The sequence below is a fragment of the Canis lupus genome, chromosome 27 (genome assembly GCF_003254725.2).
Source record: "Canis lupus dingo isolate Sandy chromosome 27, ASM325472v2, whole genome shotgun sequence".
NCBI classification, from domain to species: Eukaryota; Metazoa; Chordata; class Mammalia; order Carnivora; family Canidae; genus Canis; species Canis lupus.
The window spans coordinates 21350816-21369603 of record NC_064269.1 but is presented as its reverse complement, the minus strand read 5'-3'; the positions used below and the strand labels follow the sequence as shown (position 1 = coordinate 21369603).

The window sequence follows — 18788 nt, the reverse complement described above, 5'->3', positions numbered from 1 at the left end:
ATGTTGCACACCAGATACAATGTAGATAAACCAGTGGGTATTGGCCAGTTGCGGATTTAGCCAGCTCTTGAAAAATGCTGAGCACAATGTTCCATTTGGATTAGTGCAGTGTGGTCCAAGCCATCAAATATTTGTCCTTCATTCCTCACTATGTAAAAGAGCAATAATAATGACTTTCATACTGATGGATATATTATTTAGAAACATGGTAAGAAATGGAAAAAGCACTTAAGGTATCACACGCAAAAAAGTTATACAGATCTCATTTTATTAATAATTTATAAATTATACTTATCTGGTCTTGACATATTCTATTAGAATCATATTATTTGAGGCAAAAATAGTAATACTCTACTGCAGAATAAAAAAGTCTACTGGTGATGATATGAGAAGTATTGGTATGATAATTTTATAAATTATTCAAGTCTGTGGAAACACTCCAGTTCAGAGATGATATTTGGATTTATTTTCAGATTTCTTCACTTCCCTCATGCATGTTAGCTCCTCTGCTTGGTTTTGGCATTGTGTTTTCTTTTACTAAATGACATAACTTTTCCAACGCTTATTTCAGAGATAGCCAATGAGTGACTAGAAGGCTTCAAATGGTCTCAGGCATTTTCTAAAAGCTGGATTTAGTTGTCAGCTTTTGTAAATAGAAAGCTCACTATAGCTTCCCTACTCCCTGCAAATGGAATGCACCCCAAAATGTCACCCATTTTAGTGACTTGCCTAGTTCCTCTAGGCATGTGTGTTTGTGTTAAAGTGGTTGGTCCACTCTTTCGAACTGTATCATAGGACATGCATATTGGAGTGGGTCTATGAGTCAGAGTACACTGATTTATTATTCCTTATTGATTTAAGAACAGCTGAGGGAATACACCTCTTACTGCTGCTGTTCCACAGAGCATTGTTCTAGGTTTTTTCAAATGTTGTGTCTGGAGTCTGTAATCTGTTACCTCATTATGCCTGTGCAAAATTTACTTAACTTACCCCCTAGTCCACTACGCCTCTGGAGGGTTGGCCCTTTGCTTCCTATTATCTATCATTTACTCCTTTTCCCTAACATAGTGAAGATGCAATCCTCACCTTCCCTGATCAAATCCCCAGATCGCCAGCCTGTCCACTCATCTCAACCCTGGCATATAGGGGTAGGGGATGAGCCCACTGCATTACTGTTTGTAATGAGACAACTAGAAACTAGAAAGAGCAGCTAAAACAATGAGTTGTGAACTGAGAAAATAAGCACGTGATTAGTTCTGACTTGAATGGAATATCTTCCTGTTACAGTCAAGAATCCACTAGAAACTGGATCTTCGTCATCAACAGAGGAATTTCAGTAAGCAAGGAAATAAGCCCTTTCTAAAATGAACTTTCTCAAGGGGCTGAAAAAATAATTTTTACATGTATATAATTTATTAATATTATAGTCTCATATGATACAAGCATTTTCTCATCTAAAATGATACTATAAATTAGGAAACATACTTTCATTAAACTCTTGGGCCTCAGAATGTAGCACGTGGGTATATAAAATCTTTTTGAAATTTAAAATTATATTCAGCAGAAAACGTATACTTTTAAAACGATGTGCATTTTAATAACTAAAGAGTAAAACATTTCCCTTAACATCAAAATCAAAGATTATTGTACTCATTTTAATATCACTATATAAATATAAAAATGTTAACCGATAACTTGCCTAGGTCAAATATTCCAGTTGCATTAACAAACATATACATAACATATATGAACTTATAGCAAATGTCAAATTTCCCCATTATTATCTTCTTGTGACATCATGACTTTAAGAGCCTGAACAGTGCCTTTTTTTGTTTGCTTGTTTTTGTTTATTTTTCTCTATGATCTCTAAGTATTTAGGCAGGAAAGAAAATGCAATTGAGGAATATTTCAGTTTTGAACAAGAGTCAGGTCAGTTGCAATCTCTTTTGGATACTCAGCATTTGAGAAAATATGCTGTGAAACGGTGAGCTGCCACTGATAATGGTGGGAGAGGTTAGGCCATTTGTTCATAGTAGTTATCTACCCAATGGCTCTTCACTATATAAAAGAACTCCCATGGCCCCAGAAAAGAATAAAAAGTTCATCATGTGAAAAGCAGGTTGCTCTCATCTGTACAAATTAACCTATTCTCTTGATGCTCAGACATCAAAAATATTTTATTTCGTGTTAAAACAGAAATGTGTTCCTACACTGCAATAGGGTCAATCTTTACCAGTTTCCTCTTCTTCTCCCCACCTGCAAACTCTCTGTCCAATTAAAATACTTGAAAGAGCACTCTTGTCTAATACTGTTACAACAATGATGGTCTCGGATTAGAATATGACTGCTTTGGTCGACTTTGGTTTGGTGAACCCATTTAAAAAATCAAGTATGTGATATAGTTCAAAGTTTTAATAAAGGATTAAGGGTAACTGAGTGACAGTGAAATTTCTCATGTATTTGTTGAATGTCTACCAGGTTCAAAGCTCTGTGGTCTATGCAGCTTTATATCCCAGTTTCTTTGTATTTTGGGATCATGGCCCTTTGGTGACTGGTAAGGAAAAATACTGTAGTGCCACAGTAAAGAATTCTAATGTGGGAAGTACTGGGATGGGGGTGGGAGGTACCAGTAGATTCAGTTAATAAACTGTTGCTCCGGGTTCCAATAGCTTCACACCAAGTCTACATTTTAACATTGTGGAAGAAGGATTGGTTCAGGAATCCTTAATAATCTACCCAGACCATGATTCAAGAATTTTAAGAGCCAGTGATTTTAAACTAAATGACAACAATCCAAAAGCTTTGAAAATGGTCATAGCAAACCCTATCCAGACCTTAAACCTTGGCAGTAAGAACTTGAGAGTTTAAAGAGTCCAGAGGTAATTGTTTGTTCCTCGGGGGAGCAGGGGCCAGAGGTCAATTTGCAAAGCATCTCCCAGAGTCTGGTGTCATGTGCCTTGTCCCCTTGCCATGCAGCAGTTCTTTTATTACCCATATTTTGCTTTAACATTCTAAATGTATAGTCTCTAGGAATATTATGAGCATGGCAGGTTATTTTCTCCCTCCACAAATCCTGGTTGCATAATTTAACATAAAAACAATTTGGGGAAGAGATTTTTATCTTTCTACATTCTGAAAAGCTCTTACTGATACAGTTAAAATATGCAGTTGAAATGCTGCATTTTCTTGAGTATTCAATAAATTTCATGGTTTTTTTTTTCTTAACTGCCTAAATAGGATAAATAAAACCACTCAGTTCTTTAAGCACAGCAAACATGAATCAAATAGCTTTTAGTCCATATTTATAAAAGGCAATGTGACCATCATAAGTTTCTCAATATTCCCTGTCACCTTTAAGCATTTCCATTTATTATTCTCAATATATTTAATAGCATACATATGTTCACAAAAAAATTCTTCCCCGGGGCTTACCGTCAGCTTTTTCTTCCCCACATCTCTTAAAATCTCACCCTATACATGACTTAAAACATGTTTTGAACAGGTTATATGAAAATCCTCTTTTGTGCTCCACGTAGACAGAGCCCCTCGGAATCCGGGAGAAAGCAATCACATTCCAGTTGTGCTGTCAGCGTGAGGGCAGAAGCTCCAAAGCACTACGTTCCTAGAGCTGTAAATCCATTGTGTTGCATGTTATAAATAAGAAAATTGCCCTGTCACAGCTACGGTTTGGGAGCATTAACATTTTTCTTTGCAACTCTCATTTTTAGCCTTTGCTGTTATTTTTTTTCCTTAGTAAAACTTAGTCTCTGGATGAATTCCTGTATCGCTAACCTACACGCCATAATTAAAAGAAATCAACCCCAACCCACCACAACGAAGGTGACAGTCAGCAGTTAAGACAAAACTCTCACCGATTTAGCATGAGGTGGTTCTGTCTCTGCTGCACCCCCTGCCACCCGGCCTCCCCCCAGCCTCTCCCTCCATTTCAGCAAGCTACTTCACGTTGCATTAAGGATGCGTGCTGTGTGCTTTCGAGCTTTTAAGTTTGGTCTTCTCAACCATGACAACACAGTTATAAATTGTTCTCAGGGCTAAGCCACTCAACATCTTGGCACTTGGTTGTTTTTAACTTTCAACAATAGGCCCTGTTCACTCCCCTCCGTCTCAGTTCTTTATTCAGTGATCAGACAAGACACTGATGAAAGGCTGGTCACGGCTTCCCCCCCATGGTATCAGTGTGGTGGCATGTGATGATTCACATGGGGTGTGTTTGATCCGAGAAAGCCCAGTCTCTGCTTATTCTTCCTTTGTTCTGTCATCTGGGGGAAAAGAGAGAGTGTGTTGAGCTGGTTTTTCTCACTTTTGCCCGGGGCTGGTGGGCTATGCAACATGGGGATGATATTTCCCAAGCACCTATTGTCTGTCTGGCATCATATAGGATATATTTACCAAAAAAAAAAAAAAAGGAAAATATTTTTTTAAAGCGAATTTCCACAAACAGAAAAAAAAAAAAAAAAAAGAAAAAGGCAAACCCCTCTCTGTGGTTGAAAACAGGAACTATGGTTCTTTTAAAGCAGCCCTGACTTGTCAGATAATCATCACCGTCACCGTAGTCATTTTAATAGCTATCGCAGCTACTTTTGATAGTATTTTTACTACCGCTAATCATTTCATATGATGAAGGGGTTGATTATAACATTGAAATGACAGGTCCCAGTGACGATCTGCCTTTCCGAGGAGTTTAGTAATTGCTAGGATGGCAGAAAATATAATTTTCTATCAAAAAGTGAAAAGAGGCCCTTGTATGTTGGCATTTGCTCCCTCTTCCCCCTTCCATAGGTGGAGAAGAGTCACACAGGCGGGAGTGGGGTAAGTAGAAGCCTCTACCTGTGGAGCTGCAGTCCTCCCAGCACAGAGTGGGGGTTCCTTATTGGAATTCACAGTTCTCTGTGGATACCAGTCTTGCTGCAGGGAGCCACAGGTCTCCCCTCACCCAAGGTGGTGACTGATTCCACAGCCCCCAACTCCAGCTCCAGCTCCCTGAGCACACTGACCTGCTCCTTGAGCTCTGCCAGCTGAGCCGACAGCTGTTTGACCAGACTCATGGTTGATTCCAACTTCTCCTGCAGGTTCCGAATCTCGTTTTGCTCACTGTCACCTTCATTGCTAACGAGGGACATGGCTCGCATCCGAGGAAACCAGTCTAAATTCTTCTCCTAGAAGCAAACGCATGTTCAAGAGCAAGGGAATAAGTATGGAAGAGAGCCTGAAGTTCTGTAGAGAAGGTTATTTGCATCAACAATTTAAGTGTCAAAGTTTCTTAGTACTCAAAGCCAAAGGTACTGTTTCTGGCCCTGCCTGGGGATGGTCTGTGGGTGGGAATGAAGTGAGGGTTAGACATTGGTTTTCATGAGCTAGGGCAAGGTTTTAGGTATTGGAACAAACTTCCTATGGGCTCCCAGGGAGGTCCTGGGTAAAGCATTTAGCACAGCATCTGAACCCAGAGGGCATTCAGGAAATCTTGATGAATGATGAGGTAGGGTCTAGAGTCTGCGGAGAACAGATCCAAGTATGTGTGGGTACAGTAGAGGCATGAGCTATTTCTCCACCTACCCCCAACCTCCTACCCCAGAAGAGAAAGGGGTGGCCGCATAGGAGGGTGGTAAAAGAAATGTTTCAGTTCCAGCCACCCATGCTACACTAGCTTACCACCCACTTCCCCCAGACAGGCTCTGAGCTCTGCTCAGGCAAGAGGGAAGTGGGAGGGCATGGCCCTAGGTTACTTTGTCTGCTCCCTTTGGAAACATTTTATGACAGTGAGGATGAGGTTTCAGAGTCAGACTTCCCCAGAGGGCAATAGCTGGTACCACTTCTGTTTTTCTAGGCAGACTGGGTGTAGGGGTGTGTGCATGTATGCAGCCCTCTATCGTTGCCGAAACAAGTAGTTCACCAGATGCCCGGCTCTCTTGAAAACTCTGATTGCTTAACATCATAGAATCACTGTGCATTACTTATATTACACTTTTCAATCCTCAAAAGGGCTTGCAGGGTAAATCATATTGTCCCCATTTTGCAGATGAGACAACGAGCTGCTCCAACAGTTTAAACACCCATTTGACAAGCCAGGGAACGGCAGAGCTAGGATTTGAAGCCAGGTGAGCCTTTCCACCACTGACTGGGTATGTCACCCTGCATCACTATTTACCTCCCTATTTTTCTAGGTCACCTTTTCCTCAGTATCCCTAGCGGTGATCTTCCCACTTAAGAAAAGCCTACTGCAGGGGCTGCCATGACTGCTACCTGGCCAATCACTAGAATCAGGGTGGACAGAGTACCTTCCTCCCCTGAGGATCAGTGGGAAGGCCCGACCTATCTCCATCCTTCTGTCTCCATCTCGTCTAGCCATGGAGCTGTTGCTGGTGTTCTGCAGTTATTGTCACTGCTCAGAAAACAACAAGTTCTTTATGGTTCCCCACCCCCAATGCAGTGAAAAGGACAGATGAAGAATTAAAGAGAAAACATATTAAAGAATTTGAAACTGCATTTAAACAGCTGTAGCTAATTAGCATTTCAAAGAAAAAATGGTAACTTAATTTGAAGTGCAGAGTGACAGCCAGATTCATTCATTCAATCAATCCTTCAACATCTTTTTCCTGGTATTTAGAGGAGAAAATCAGATAAGATGTCTGCTCCAAGGGGCTGATGGCTTTGGACAGCTTCCACAAAAAATGGACTGTGTGTTGTGTATACCAGAATCCTCCGGGGTTGCTTGTTAAAACTGCAGGCTTCAAACCCACTACCTCTTTCCAAATCAGAACGTCTTTGGGGATGTGCGTGATTCCTATGTGCACTCCAGTTTAAGAACTCCTGTCGATGCAAAGAAGATAAATGATAACAGCTGGAGTCGTGGCAGGGTAGGGAGACAGCCTGAAGGGGAAAGATCTGGAATAGCTGTTGTGGGGAATGGGAAGAGGAAGCCAAAAAAAAAGTGCGCCATTAAATGCTGGTAGGGCAGGATGAATGGTCCAGCAAACTGGGAGACCATGACTTGTAGGGACATCTGCAGAAACCATGGTTTTCCAACAGCTCGGGTGGACGCTCAGGTGAGGCAGAGCCGGACTGATGCAGGATGGTGTGTCCTGTGTCAGAAAGCCACAGTGCTGGGAAGCTAGACTGGCAGCAAAGTGCCAGCTGGACTGAGGGATGCTAATGCGTGGCCTGGTGGGCGGGATGAAGAACAGACCTGGGCTCACTGCTCTCTCAGCACTTAATCCTTTCAACAGCTCACTTCACTTCTCTTATCTGCTTAGGATCTATATTCTTTACAGTATTATGTATGGTTGGGGCCTTATACATGAAGAAACTGAGGCCAGCACATGGTTTTTAGCTGGGACCTCAACCTAGACCTGTCTGCATTGGGGTCTCTTGGCAAGACAGAAGACTCTGGACAGAAAGTGGGATAATAAAATGGAAGATTCCAAAGGTAGGACAAGTTCAGGAAATGAAGATTTTAGGGTGAGACTGCCTTAAATCCACTAAAATATCAGTGATTTGGGGAAGTTAGTATTTATTGGTCACAGAGTTTAAGTTGGGGAAGATGCAATTCTCTGGAAGGGGGGTAGTAATGATTGCCTAACAATGTAAATGTCCTTAATCCTCTAAAACTATACACTTAATATGGTAAATTTTATGTTATGTTGTATTTTACTACAATTTCTTAAAATTGCATTTTCAGGGGCTAATCTTTTGGATGATTTGTGCACAAAGTCCCAGATGTCATCCTGAAGGAGGTCAGTAGTTGGGGTGGATGTGAGGCTGTGGGTGGCCAAGGGCCAAAATCTGTGATGAATGTCCAGGAGTGACCAGGAGGTATCAGGGGGCTGTAATGGGGAAAGGTTGAAAAAGGCATCTTCATGTGAGGGTGAAGAGGTGATGATTCTTAATGAAGGCAACCCAGTCTGCTGACCCTCTGGCATGGCCCTTAGTATGGAAGGGTTGGGGAAATAGGCAGCTGCCACCATGTGGGCTAAAAGACTAGGGACTGTCTTGGGAGAGCCAAAAGGCAGCATTCTGGGGCAGGAGAGGTGATCTGTACTAGGATAGGGATTCTAGGGGGCATCGATAGACCAGAAGGGCTGGAGTTAGAGGGTCCTGATGGACATGGTGATACCCAGGGTCAGGATGGTGAAAACATCAACTTTCAGAAAGTCTCCAAAAGAAACAGAAGGAAACCACTGCTCTAATGCTTGGCATCACTACTTCAAAGAGAACATGGGTGAGACTCCGCGAAGCCACCTTTGAAGAGATCCTATCGCTGGGGTCCCAGGGGCGGGCCTCTCCCTACATACTCATTCTCCACTGGTCACTTTGTTCATCCATTCATTGGCTAATTCTTACTGTGTTTAGCTCGGCTGTGCTAGGCCCTGAGAAAACAACAGCAAGCAAAACCCAGCACAGTTCCTGTGCTCATGGAATTGCTCATCCCGGTGGAGAGACAGACTTCCAGGCTGGTGAAAGCAAGGACAAGCCTGTGCTGGTGGTCTCTGGGGTCCTTTCTCGGAGTCCCCAAAAGCTGTTCTCGTTCCTAATCCCCTTTTGGTTTTCCTCACCTTTGTTTCCTCTGCTGCTTGTATCTTTCTCTGTTTTTGTCTGATTGTGTCTCAGTCTCTTCTCTCCCACTCGTGTGCTTTTGTTTTATTCTTGCCTTCCTCTCTACATCAACTGACCATTGTCTTAAACTAAAATACCGTGTCAGGAAGACTTCTTTTTCAGTAATGAATGCATTGTAGAGCCTTTTCTTAATCTTCAAGGAACCTGACTTGAATGTTTTACATCTTTCACTAAAATGGGAAAAAAAATTGCCAACCGAAATTGCTCTGTCCTCTTTTTTTTTTTTTCAAAGAAAGCCAATTTTGTAAAAATAATTTTCACAACTGATGTTTCTTCAAATTGGTGCAGGAAGTACTTTTTTTTTTCCACCAAAATTTAACTCAAATACAATAGTGTTCTCCAAATGCTGTATATGCTTTTTCATCAAAAGTGGCTCCCAATTAAATCCCCCAAGGTTCCTCTTTCTGCTCTAATGGCGCACTGAGCAGTTTCCATGGAGGGCTCAGACTGAGCTGGGTGAGACCCTGGATTTTTGTCTCAGCCAGAACTGCAAGACAGATATACAGAACAGGACAGCACTTCCTTACCGCGTTGACTTGTAACATGTCCACCATCTAACGAAGCAGCCTGATTTGGTTCGTTACTTCTTAGTTACTCATATATGCTATGTACGTCTTGTGATCATGCACATGACTAGTAGATTCCCATGTGGACTTTTGTTAGTCAATATGAAATCATTTCCTTCTTCCACCAGGAATGAAAATATTTGACCACAGAGTAGCAGAGAGTCAGAGAAGTTGCAGATCAACTTGTTAGGTTCTGAGGTTACAATGTAAGAACATAGTAACTGGGGCACCTGGGTGGCTCCTTTGGTTGAACATCTGCCTTTGGCTCAGGACATGATCCCGGGGGTCCTGGGATTGAGTCCCGCATTGGGCTCCCTGTGGGGGGCCTGCTTCTCCCACTGCCTGTGTCTCTGCCTCTCTCTGTGTCTCTCATGAATAAATAAATAAAATCTTAAAAAAAATGAGGAGTGGAACTTGGGGAGTGGAAATTCAGAGCTTCTTGAGGGTTCTAAAATGCAAAGCTCAGAGATAAACTAGTCACGTCTCTGAGAAAGGATACACAGAGCATGCCAGCCGTCACCCTCTAGCTATCCCTAAATTTACAAATAATCATCTTTCTAGATGGCCAGAAATGAAAAAAAATCAAAGAGTACTTCAAACAGATCAATTTGATTGACTTACTTTTGGAGTTATTCAATAAAATGATCAGGGTGTCAGGTCCCTCAAGGTTAGCTGTGCTGCTTTCACATTCAGTTCTTCACGTGATATCACATTTATGTGAAAGAGTGGTATGGTGGCATGGTGAAAAGAGCACTGACCTAAGAGTCTGAACACCGGGTGCTGGTTTTAGCTCAGCCTAAAACTGGCTATGTTATATAAGAGGAGTGGGGGGCCTTATTCTCCAAGTCCCAGTTTCCTCATCTGTAAGACCAGAATGTGACCCCAGGTGGTCTCTGTGTCTCCTCCAGCTCATCACGAATTCAAGGAAAGTTTTACAAATCAAATTGCTGAGACAAGCCTTGAGCTCGCCAAGTGAACAAACAGAGACATAGCATGGAGGCTAGAAACGACCTTGAAACCACATAACCCAAGCTCAGCATATTACAAATGCCTAGCCTGAAACCTAGAAAGTTTAGGTTTCCTTGAGGTCTTACATACAGTGGCAGATGTCCCTGCACTTGCTTTCCACTTCTGGACAAGATCCTTCACATTACATAGTGGAATAGCTTTTATGGACTCTATCTCCGTTGATGCTTAACTGGCCAAGGGCTCAAGAACATGGAAGATTGAAATGCTTCTTCTCCTTGTCAGAGTGAGATTAAGAAGTAATGGGATGGGTTTAAGTGAACCAAGCTTTCGTGAAGTTGCCTTATGTCCTTTTTTTTTTTTTTTTTTTTTAATTTATGATAGTCACACAGAGAGAGAGAGAGAGAGAGAAGCAGGCTCCATGCACCAGGAGCCCAACGTGGGATTCGATCCCGGGTCTCCAGGATCGCGCCCTGGGCCAAAGGCAGGTGCAAAACCGCTGCGCCACCCAGGGATCCTGCCTTATGTCCTTTTAGCTGTACTAGGCACCCATTAAAAGTTGCCTGTTTGGGGGATCCCTGGGTGGCTCAGCGGTTTGGTGCCTGCCTTTGGTCCAAGGTACAATCCTGGGGTCCCGGGATCGAGTCCCACGTCAGGCTCCCGGCATGGAGCCTGCTTCTCCTTCTGCCTGTGTCTCTGCCTCTCCCCCTCTCTCTCTCCATGTCTGTCATGAATAAATAAATAAATAAATCTTTAAAAGTTGCCTGTTTGTAAACTAAACAGGCAGCAAGGATCGTATTCTACATCACAGTACTAGATCCCAATTGTTGGCTGCCTAGCAAGTGTCAGGCACTTGAGTCATGCTCTGGCAAATACCCACAACAACTCCATAAGGTAGAGACTGTTACCATCCCCATTTTACAGATGACAAAACTGAGTCGGGAAGAGGATTAGTTACTTGCCCAAGGTCACACAGGTGTTGTAAGTGGCTGGGCCAGCCCTTGGCTTCCACCCCGTCCAACTGGAAATCTTGGGCTCTTTTCACTGCACTGTACTCCTTCCTCATGTCTTATGGAGCGGTCACTGCTTAGCTTCTGAATTTGCCAAGAAAAACAGACCACAGTGAGAATATAATAACTTGAACCCCCTTGGTTGCTAAAGGTTTACGTATTGAAAATGAGAAACACAAAGCCTCTAGGCAGTGTATCAGATCCATATGCAGATACCCATGAAATGCAACTACACTTGACATTCATGGCAATTTTGCAGAGTGCTCTGAAGTATTGCTAATGAGGGGTAACACACTGAACATACCATGTATTATATTGTAATCAAATGCCAATAAACCATTTACTCTAGACCCTCACCTCTGTTTCCACTCTCCCTGACTATGCTGAGAATTTGCTGTCACAAGACCATTTTTGCTAAGGTCTTGGTTACCATCTCTCTTCTAAGCCTTCTGTTTATACTGCATTTTCCAATCTGAAATCATTTACAAAGCCTCCTAGGCTGACAAGTATAACCATTTCCCCAAAGCCTCAGTATGACCCACTGCATTCCTCTCTTTGCCTTCTGGTTTGAAGATGTCAGCAGAAATGGCTCTCCAAAGGAACACTACCAATGCAAATACTACCTACTTACTGGAAGGCCCCTGAGGGAAAGCATCATTGCTCCTTTCCCATAACTTTGGACCTACAAAAATATCCTGGAACAGGGATTCTTTCTGAAGTGAAAGTAATCCTTTTGTTTATGGGGGAGTGCTTCATGCACCCCATCTCAAGTCTCTGCTCAGTGCAGTAGGGACATGGAGGGGAGTACTTCTCAACCTCTAACCAACATGGTGACTTTGATGGCAGGTTAGGCATTATCTCAAAAATTTAAGGGATGTCCCCAACACTGGCATCTGGATTTCTAGTCTTGTGCCCAACCTCAAACACCCCACTTGCACATGACAAGTATTGCTTGATGTGTGCAACAAAAAGGCTTGTTCTCCTGGGGGTTCAGATGAAGAAGACCCTGGGTTCATGAGGAAGGAAGGATGAGCTGGAAAACATATACTTGTCTGGCAAACTTTAGGGACCGGAGGTGACAGAAAGGATCCAGCTGCGTCCTTTGAAATTAACACACTATTCCTGAATTGACAAATAAATGAAAAACTTGGCAACTCATCCTATGTATTAAAAAATGACATGTTAAGAACTGAAAGATTCATTTGCCAGTCTTTATCAACTGTATTTTCCTTCTATATCTCCCTGTTATTCTGTATCTGTATCTCTCTGTATCTTTCTTCTACAACTGGTGACTTCCCACAAATGTAGTAGAGTAACAAACTCGTGTGGTTTGAAAAGTTTTAAATGTGGTAGCTATCCAAAGCAAATCTGTATCGAATGATTTTGTAAAGCAACAAAATCCCTTTATAGTGGCATTGTCAAACCTTGAAATATTTTTAAAATCTAAATGCTCAGATATCAAGTATGCATTACGTACATGAAAGTGGTTTGAACATGACAAAGCACTACACAAACATAAAGTATCCTTGGACTGCTGGGGCAAGATGCATAGAGGTTGGGCCCTCTTATAGCTTATAGTTGTGTAAGGTACCTAATGAATGCTCAGTGAGTAATGACCCCTGGTTTTACTGCTCTGCTCTTGCCTGGCCCCCGTCCATGGCCCCACCTCCAGGGTAGATGGGAAGGGGGCTGCTGGCCTAGAAGCCTGTCAGGAGGTAGTTCTTGTTCCAGAAGGTAGAGAGAGAAATAAGTCTGAAGAAGGAGAGGTACATGGTTATAAAAACAACAGGCCTATTTATCTCAGCAGGGCTGAGGGTTTGGAATAAAAAAAAGTGACAGCTGGGAGGGACTGGACACTGGTGTAATCCTACAGCCCCTGTTTCCTATGCAGCACAGCCAAGGTGGGAGCAAGAATGACCTGTTGCCAGTGTGGGGCGAGCAGGGGAGCCGGGATGCTCACCACCACATCGTAGCCTTGCAGGCCTTGAGCTTCTGCAGAGGTGGATGTGTGCAGGCCCCCCTATCTATGGCTTCCTCACCCTAGTAATCCAGAGTGAAGCAAGTGAGTGTGGACCTCCTCAGGTGAAAAGAGGACTCAAAACATTAAAAAAAAAAACTTATAAAAGTGTCTTAGGAAGGGTGTTAGGCACTGGAGTTTCTAAGACTCATGGGTCAAGATTCCTGTCCTTATATATTTCTAGACTGGTAGAGGAGTTAGGTAGTGGAAAAGGTAGCTGGTAATGAAGGTTGCGGCCTCCAGCAATGGGCAGAGGCTCTGCAGGCAGTAGGCCGACCAGAAAGTCATTCCCTGGGGGTGGGCTGCATGCTAGATGATGGGCCTTGGCTACTTAGGAGGTTGAGAGAACTGGGATTTCCAAAGCCTGCCTATACCAGGTAACCTGAAAATGCACCAGTGCTGGAGAGGAGGGCTCTCAGTAGGGACCTGAGAAGGAAATGATGGTACAGGTGATGACCCTTCAGCTTAGCTTTGTACCCAAGATGGCTGGTCCCACTGTGGACAGCAGGCAGGGCTGTGAGCAAAGACTATGGTCCCTGAAAACCCACCCTGCTTCCCATTCCTGTTCCTTATCCTTCCCTCCTTCCCAGGCTCCCTCTTAGAAGCTTCCTGTCCTCCATGATGAGAGGGCAGTGGCTGCACACAAGAGCAAAACTGTAGATTCTGTTTTGAATCCCTGACATAGTTAACATTGGGTGTCTACACAACACATCAGCTATATCTGCAAATGGTAGGGTTCTGATCTGTTCCCAACTGACCAGGCCCCTCACTGACAGAGAGCCACTGTGAGAGAGAGTGGTTCTTGGCTGGGAGGCCGATGAGGGCATGGGTCCAACAGTAGCTTAGGGCTGCTAGGAGCTACAGTCAATAACTAGTCAATAACTAACAGCATTACCAGGCAATAGCCAGAACACTCAGCGGCAGAAGGCTCTGGCTGTGGGGTACCTGTGAAGTGGGGTAGTGGGGGGCTATGAGGGATGGGGCATGGACCCAACTTGGAGCAGCAACCAGAGAGAGGGGAGTGGAGCCTAGTGCTTAGAGCTGCTGTGAGCCATCGGCTTGCTCATCTGAGATACAGGACAGTACCAGACCCAGGATGGGAACCCAGTCATTGGTCCTGGTGATACAGTGAGCAGGGGGCCTGTCTGCCAAGTGGCTGTGAGTGAGCAAGGAACCAAAGGACCCGCCCCAGCATTTCCCCCAGATTCCTACTGCTGGTGTGCCTACATAGGTGTTAAGTGTGAAACACTGACCATAGACACACACGCACACACACACACACACACACACACACACACATGCACAAGTAGTAAGTAAAACTTGCACATCAGAGGAGACTGTCGGGGATGCCAGATGGCTCCAAGATGCTCCCTACAGATTGCAGTGGGCACAATGCTAAGCTGAACAGCCAATCATTTCCCTTCCTGTTTGTGTTTTTCTTTCCTTGTCAATTCATGACTCCACTTAATCTATATTTTTATCCTTGAGACTTTAACTCTTTCTTAAACTTTTATTTTTTTTAATTTCCATATTTTATCCTTAAGTTTCTCTTGGCCACTTTATCAAAGAATACAAATATTTCAGGGCACCTGGGTGGCTCAGTCTGTCGAATGTCTGACTCTTGGTTTGGCTCAGATTCGTGAGATCGAGCCCTGCATCGGGCCTGGTGCTCAGTGGGGTGTCTGCTTCTCTCTCTCTCCCCCTCTCCTTTTGTCTCTCTCTTTCTCTCAAATACATAAATCTTTTAAAAAATGAATATAACTATTTCTTCTACAAATAATTTGAAGTATGAGCATCTGAAAGTCTCATTGGTGATAGACAAAAATGAGATCTCGTCACAGTGAGATTGGGGCAAAGTATTTTTTTTAAGATTTTATTTATTTATTCATGAGAGACACAGAGAGAGGCAGAGACATAGGCCAAGGGAGAAGCAGCCTCCATGCAAGAAGCCCAATGAGGGACTTGATCCATGGACCTGGGATCATGCCCTTAGCCGAAGGCAGACACTCAACCACTGAGCCACCCAGGTATCCTGTGGTGGTGGGCAGGGTGTCAGGGGCAAAGTATTCTGAACAGCGTATGGAATACTGGAGTGGGCATTTGTCCAATTTGTGGCCACTCAGCATGTGATGTCCTTCTTGTATTTGCAGGGACCACCACTATGGAGTCTCGGTGGGAGGCGGGATCCAGCATCCAGCCATGGGTGCTACGTTGTCTGTCCTCCCTGTGGCAAGAGAGCCAGTTGTGTGACCTTAGACTGGCCCATCACTTGCTCCTGCCTGAGATTCGGATGAGGAACAAGTGATGCCAAGAAGCAATATGAATTCCTTCTGTTTGCAATGGTGGCAGCAGTGACATCTGGCTGTAGTGAAGCCACCTGGTGTTGAGGCCAACTTCCAGGAGAAAGCATCAGTGGCAGTGGCACACTCCCTAGGTGGGACCTCCCGGCCAGCTCCCTTCATTGGGATTCTTCTCGTATTGAGCTTGATTGTCACCTTTTCCTACCTTCTGTACATACCTCCACAAATCCTTTTTCTTCCTAAGATAAGCAGAGCTAGTTGATATTGTTTACAATGAAGAATCCTGGTTGGTACAAGTATTGAGAAATTAATAGGATCAAGTGCTATTTAACACTGGCCAATTTTGTCCAGAATAAAGATGATGAACCTTTGGAGTGCTTAAGGGCCTTATCCAAGTCATATGGCTAAGTAATTATACAATAGTTATGTTAAGTAATATATGGTTATGTAATAAATATGATATTAATTTTTATGAAGTAAAAATAATAATCATGGATGGACCCAAAGAACCATGTAGAAAAGTTTCATCAGTGTTCTTAGTAATAGCAACAAATTGGAAACAATTTAAGTGTCAACAAATTAGCCAATGATCAAAGGTAGTAGGATACATCATAGTATGATGAACTATACAGCCACTATACATCATGGCATAAAAGAATATTTAATGAACTTGGTAAGGATTCACAATAAATATTTTTGTGCCTTTCTTTAACTTATCATGGAAAATTCCAAATATTAAGTTTGGTGACTAGACTGGACCCATCAACTAGCTGCAATGATTGTTAATTCACAAGTGATCTTGTTTAATCTAGACCCCTCCTGAGTTACTCTCTGATTTTTTTTTGGGCCACCCCCCAGGCCCTCACTCAGCCCTGGAGGACTGACCCTCTCATAAGCAGCAAGAGAACATAAAACAAGTGTCAGGCCCCAGTCTCTCTGAAATCCCTCACATATCTGTCCTCATCTTCCTCAAATCTGTCTTCAAGGTCATCTTCCTCGACTTTGCCATAGGCAGTGCTTTCTCATCCCCCTTCCCTGGGTGTATTTGTTCCTCCATACCAGGAACTCCTTCCTAGCACACGATATGATATACTTACTTATTGTATTTCACGTCTGTTTGCCCTGCTAAAATACAACTCCATGAAGGCAGGAATTTGCGTCTGTCTCATTCATCCCTCTAGCTCAAGCACTGGGCCTGGTACTGGTAATACTTAGTAACTATCTGGTAAATCAGTCAATGCTTAGTGAATGAACGAGTCCCAAAAGCCTGGTGGGAGCCACCCGGCTCATGCCAGAGGTTAAATGTCTGTGGCACCTCTGTAGTTCTCACTGGTGGAAGCTGGATTCAGTAGCACCCAGTTTCAAGCTGAAATCACTACCAAGGAGAAGATAGTAATTTTCATTACCTAGCTGATAACTGATCTTCATTTTTCATTAATTATTTTCAAGCCCCTGATCCCATAACCCTTACCTTTGCCCCTGGGAACCATCAACATGTTTTCTGTATCTATAAGCTTGTTTGTTTGGTTTCACATATAAGAAAGATCATGCTGTATTTGTCTCTTTCTGACTTATTTCACTTAGCATAATGCCCTTTAGGTCTATTTGTGTTATCACAGATGTTTTCACTCTTTTTTATGGCTGAATAAAATTCCAGTGTGTGTGTGTGTGTGTGTGTGTGTGTGTGTGTGTGTGATTGTGTGGTGTAACGTAACGTAGTGGTCCAGTTTCATTCTTTTGCATGTTTTTCCAAACCCATTTATTGAAGACACTGTCCTTTCCCCATTGTATATTCTTGGCTACTAATTAATTGCAAATTAATTGACCATATATGCATGTGTTTACTTCTGGGCTCTTTTTTCCATTCCATTCATTTTTGTGTCTGTTTTTATACCAATGTTATACTGCTTTAATTATTAGAGCTATGTAACATAGTTAGAAATCAGGGAGCATGATGCTTCCAGCTTTGTTTTTTTTTCCCTCAAGATTGCTCTGGCTACTTGGGATATCTTTGTGGTTCCATACAAATTTTTTAGATTATGTGTTCTATTTCTTTGAAAAATGCCATTGGAATGTTGATAGTGACTGCACTGAAACTCTAGATTGCTTTGGGAAATATGGATGTTTTAATAATATTCATGCTTCCAATATGTGAGCATGGAATATCTTTTCATTTATTTATGATTTCTTCCAGTTCTTTCATCAATATCTTGTAGTTTTTGTCATACACATCTTTCGTCTCTTTTGTTAAATTTATTTGTAGGTATTTTGCTCTGTTGATGCAATTGTAAAGGACATTTAAAATTTTCTCTTTCTGATAGAGTTCATTATCAGAATTTTATATACTGATTTTGTATCCTGAAATTTTCCTGAACTTGCTGATTAGCTCTAACAGTTTTTTTTTTTTTTTGGTGGAGTCTTCAGCATTTTCTCTATATATTATGTCATCTATAAATAGTGATAGTTTTACTTCTTCCGTTCCAATTTGGATGCTCTTATGATATTATTAATTATTTATGGGTAAACAATTACACAGAGGACAAATTTGTGAACTGCTTAGTTTTTAAACTTTTGAGTATCCATTTCTGATTTCTTTTTGTAAAGAACACCCATTTGATAGAACCTGTATGACACAGGCACCTAACATATATTGTTGGTAAAATGGAGTTGTTGCATATGGCACTAATGATATAGGTAAGTTGGGTAACCTGATTTTTTTCAATAAGATATATTGTTAGTATGAACTATTTCTTTTTTTGGTTGTTCTTTACTAATCCAAAGCAAATATCCTTCCTTTCTCTTCTTCTTCAACATGTATTTAATGAGTACCTACTAGGTAGTAAATACTCTTCCTGGTACTGGCTAAAACACTAAACAGTTCAGAAAGAGTTCTTGCTTTTTTTGGAGCTTATATTCTAATGGAAGGTGAATGATGAAGATGACGATAAATCAACATCAACGAAATAATTTCAGGTAAGAGTAAGCACTCTGAAGAAAATGATGGTTTGAAAATTATCTTGGGGGAAGAAGGTGTTACTATAGACGGGGTAGGCCATGAAGGCTGCTATGGGAGGTGATGTTTGACTGACAAGGAAGAGATAACTTTGCACAGAAATGAGAGGACAGAGTTTAGGGAATAATAATGTAAATGACCCAAGCTGAACACGATGTTGGCATATTTGAAGAACATAAAGAAGACTGGGTAACTCAAGTGAGGTACCATGTGAGAGACAGGGAGTGGTAGAAGGTAAGAAACCAGATGGGAGCAGGCATGAGTTATGGACAAGCTCTGTATACA

At 42.4% G+C, this 18788-nt stretch overlaps 1 protein-coding gene across 3 annotated transcripts in view; it reads right to left on the bottom strand.

Annotated features, from left to right (window-relative positions):
* Nucleotides 1–247: 247 nt before the first annotated feature.
* The window catches only part of ITPR2 (inositol 1,4,5-trisphosphate receptor type 2), a 472019-nt gene continuing 453478 nt past the window's right edge, over nucleotides 248–18788 (bottom strand). For 2 of the 3 annotated variants that reach the window (XM_025455430.3, XM_049102671.1), the window contains 2 exons: nucleotides 5016–5177; nucleotides 248–4280 (listed from right to left, as the gene is read on the bottom strand). In XM_025455430.3, coding sequence (XP_025311215.1) covers nucleotides 4194–4280; nucleotides 5016–5177 — 249 coding nt within the window. In that variant the 3' untranslated portion in view covers nucleotides 248–4193. Of the gene's footprint in view, nucleotides 4281–5015; nucleotides 5178–11116; nucleotides 11258–18788 lie in introns of those variants that run through there. The other variant, XM_025455431.3, reaches the window with a different exon arrangement.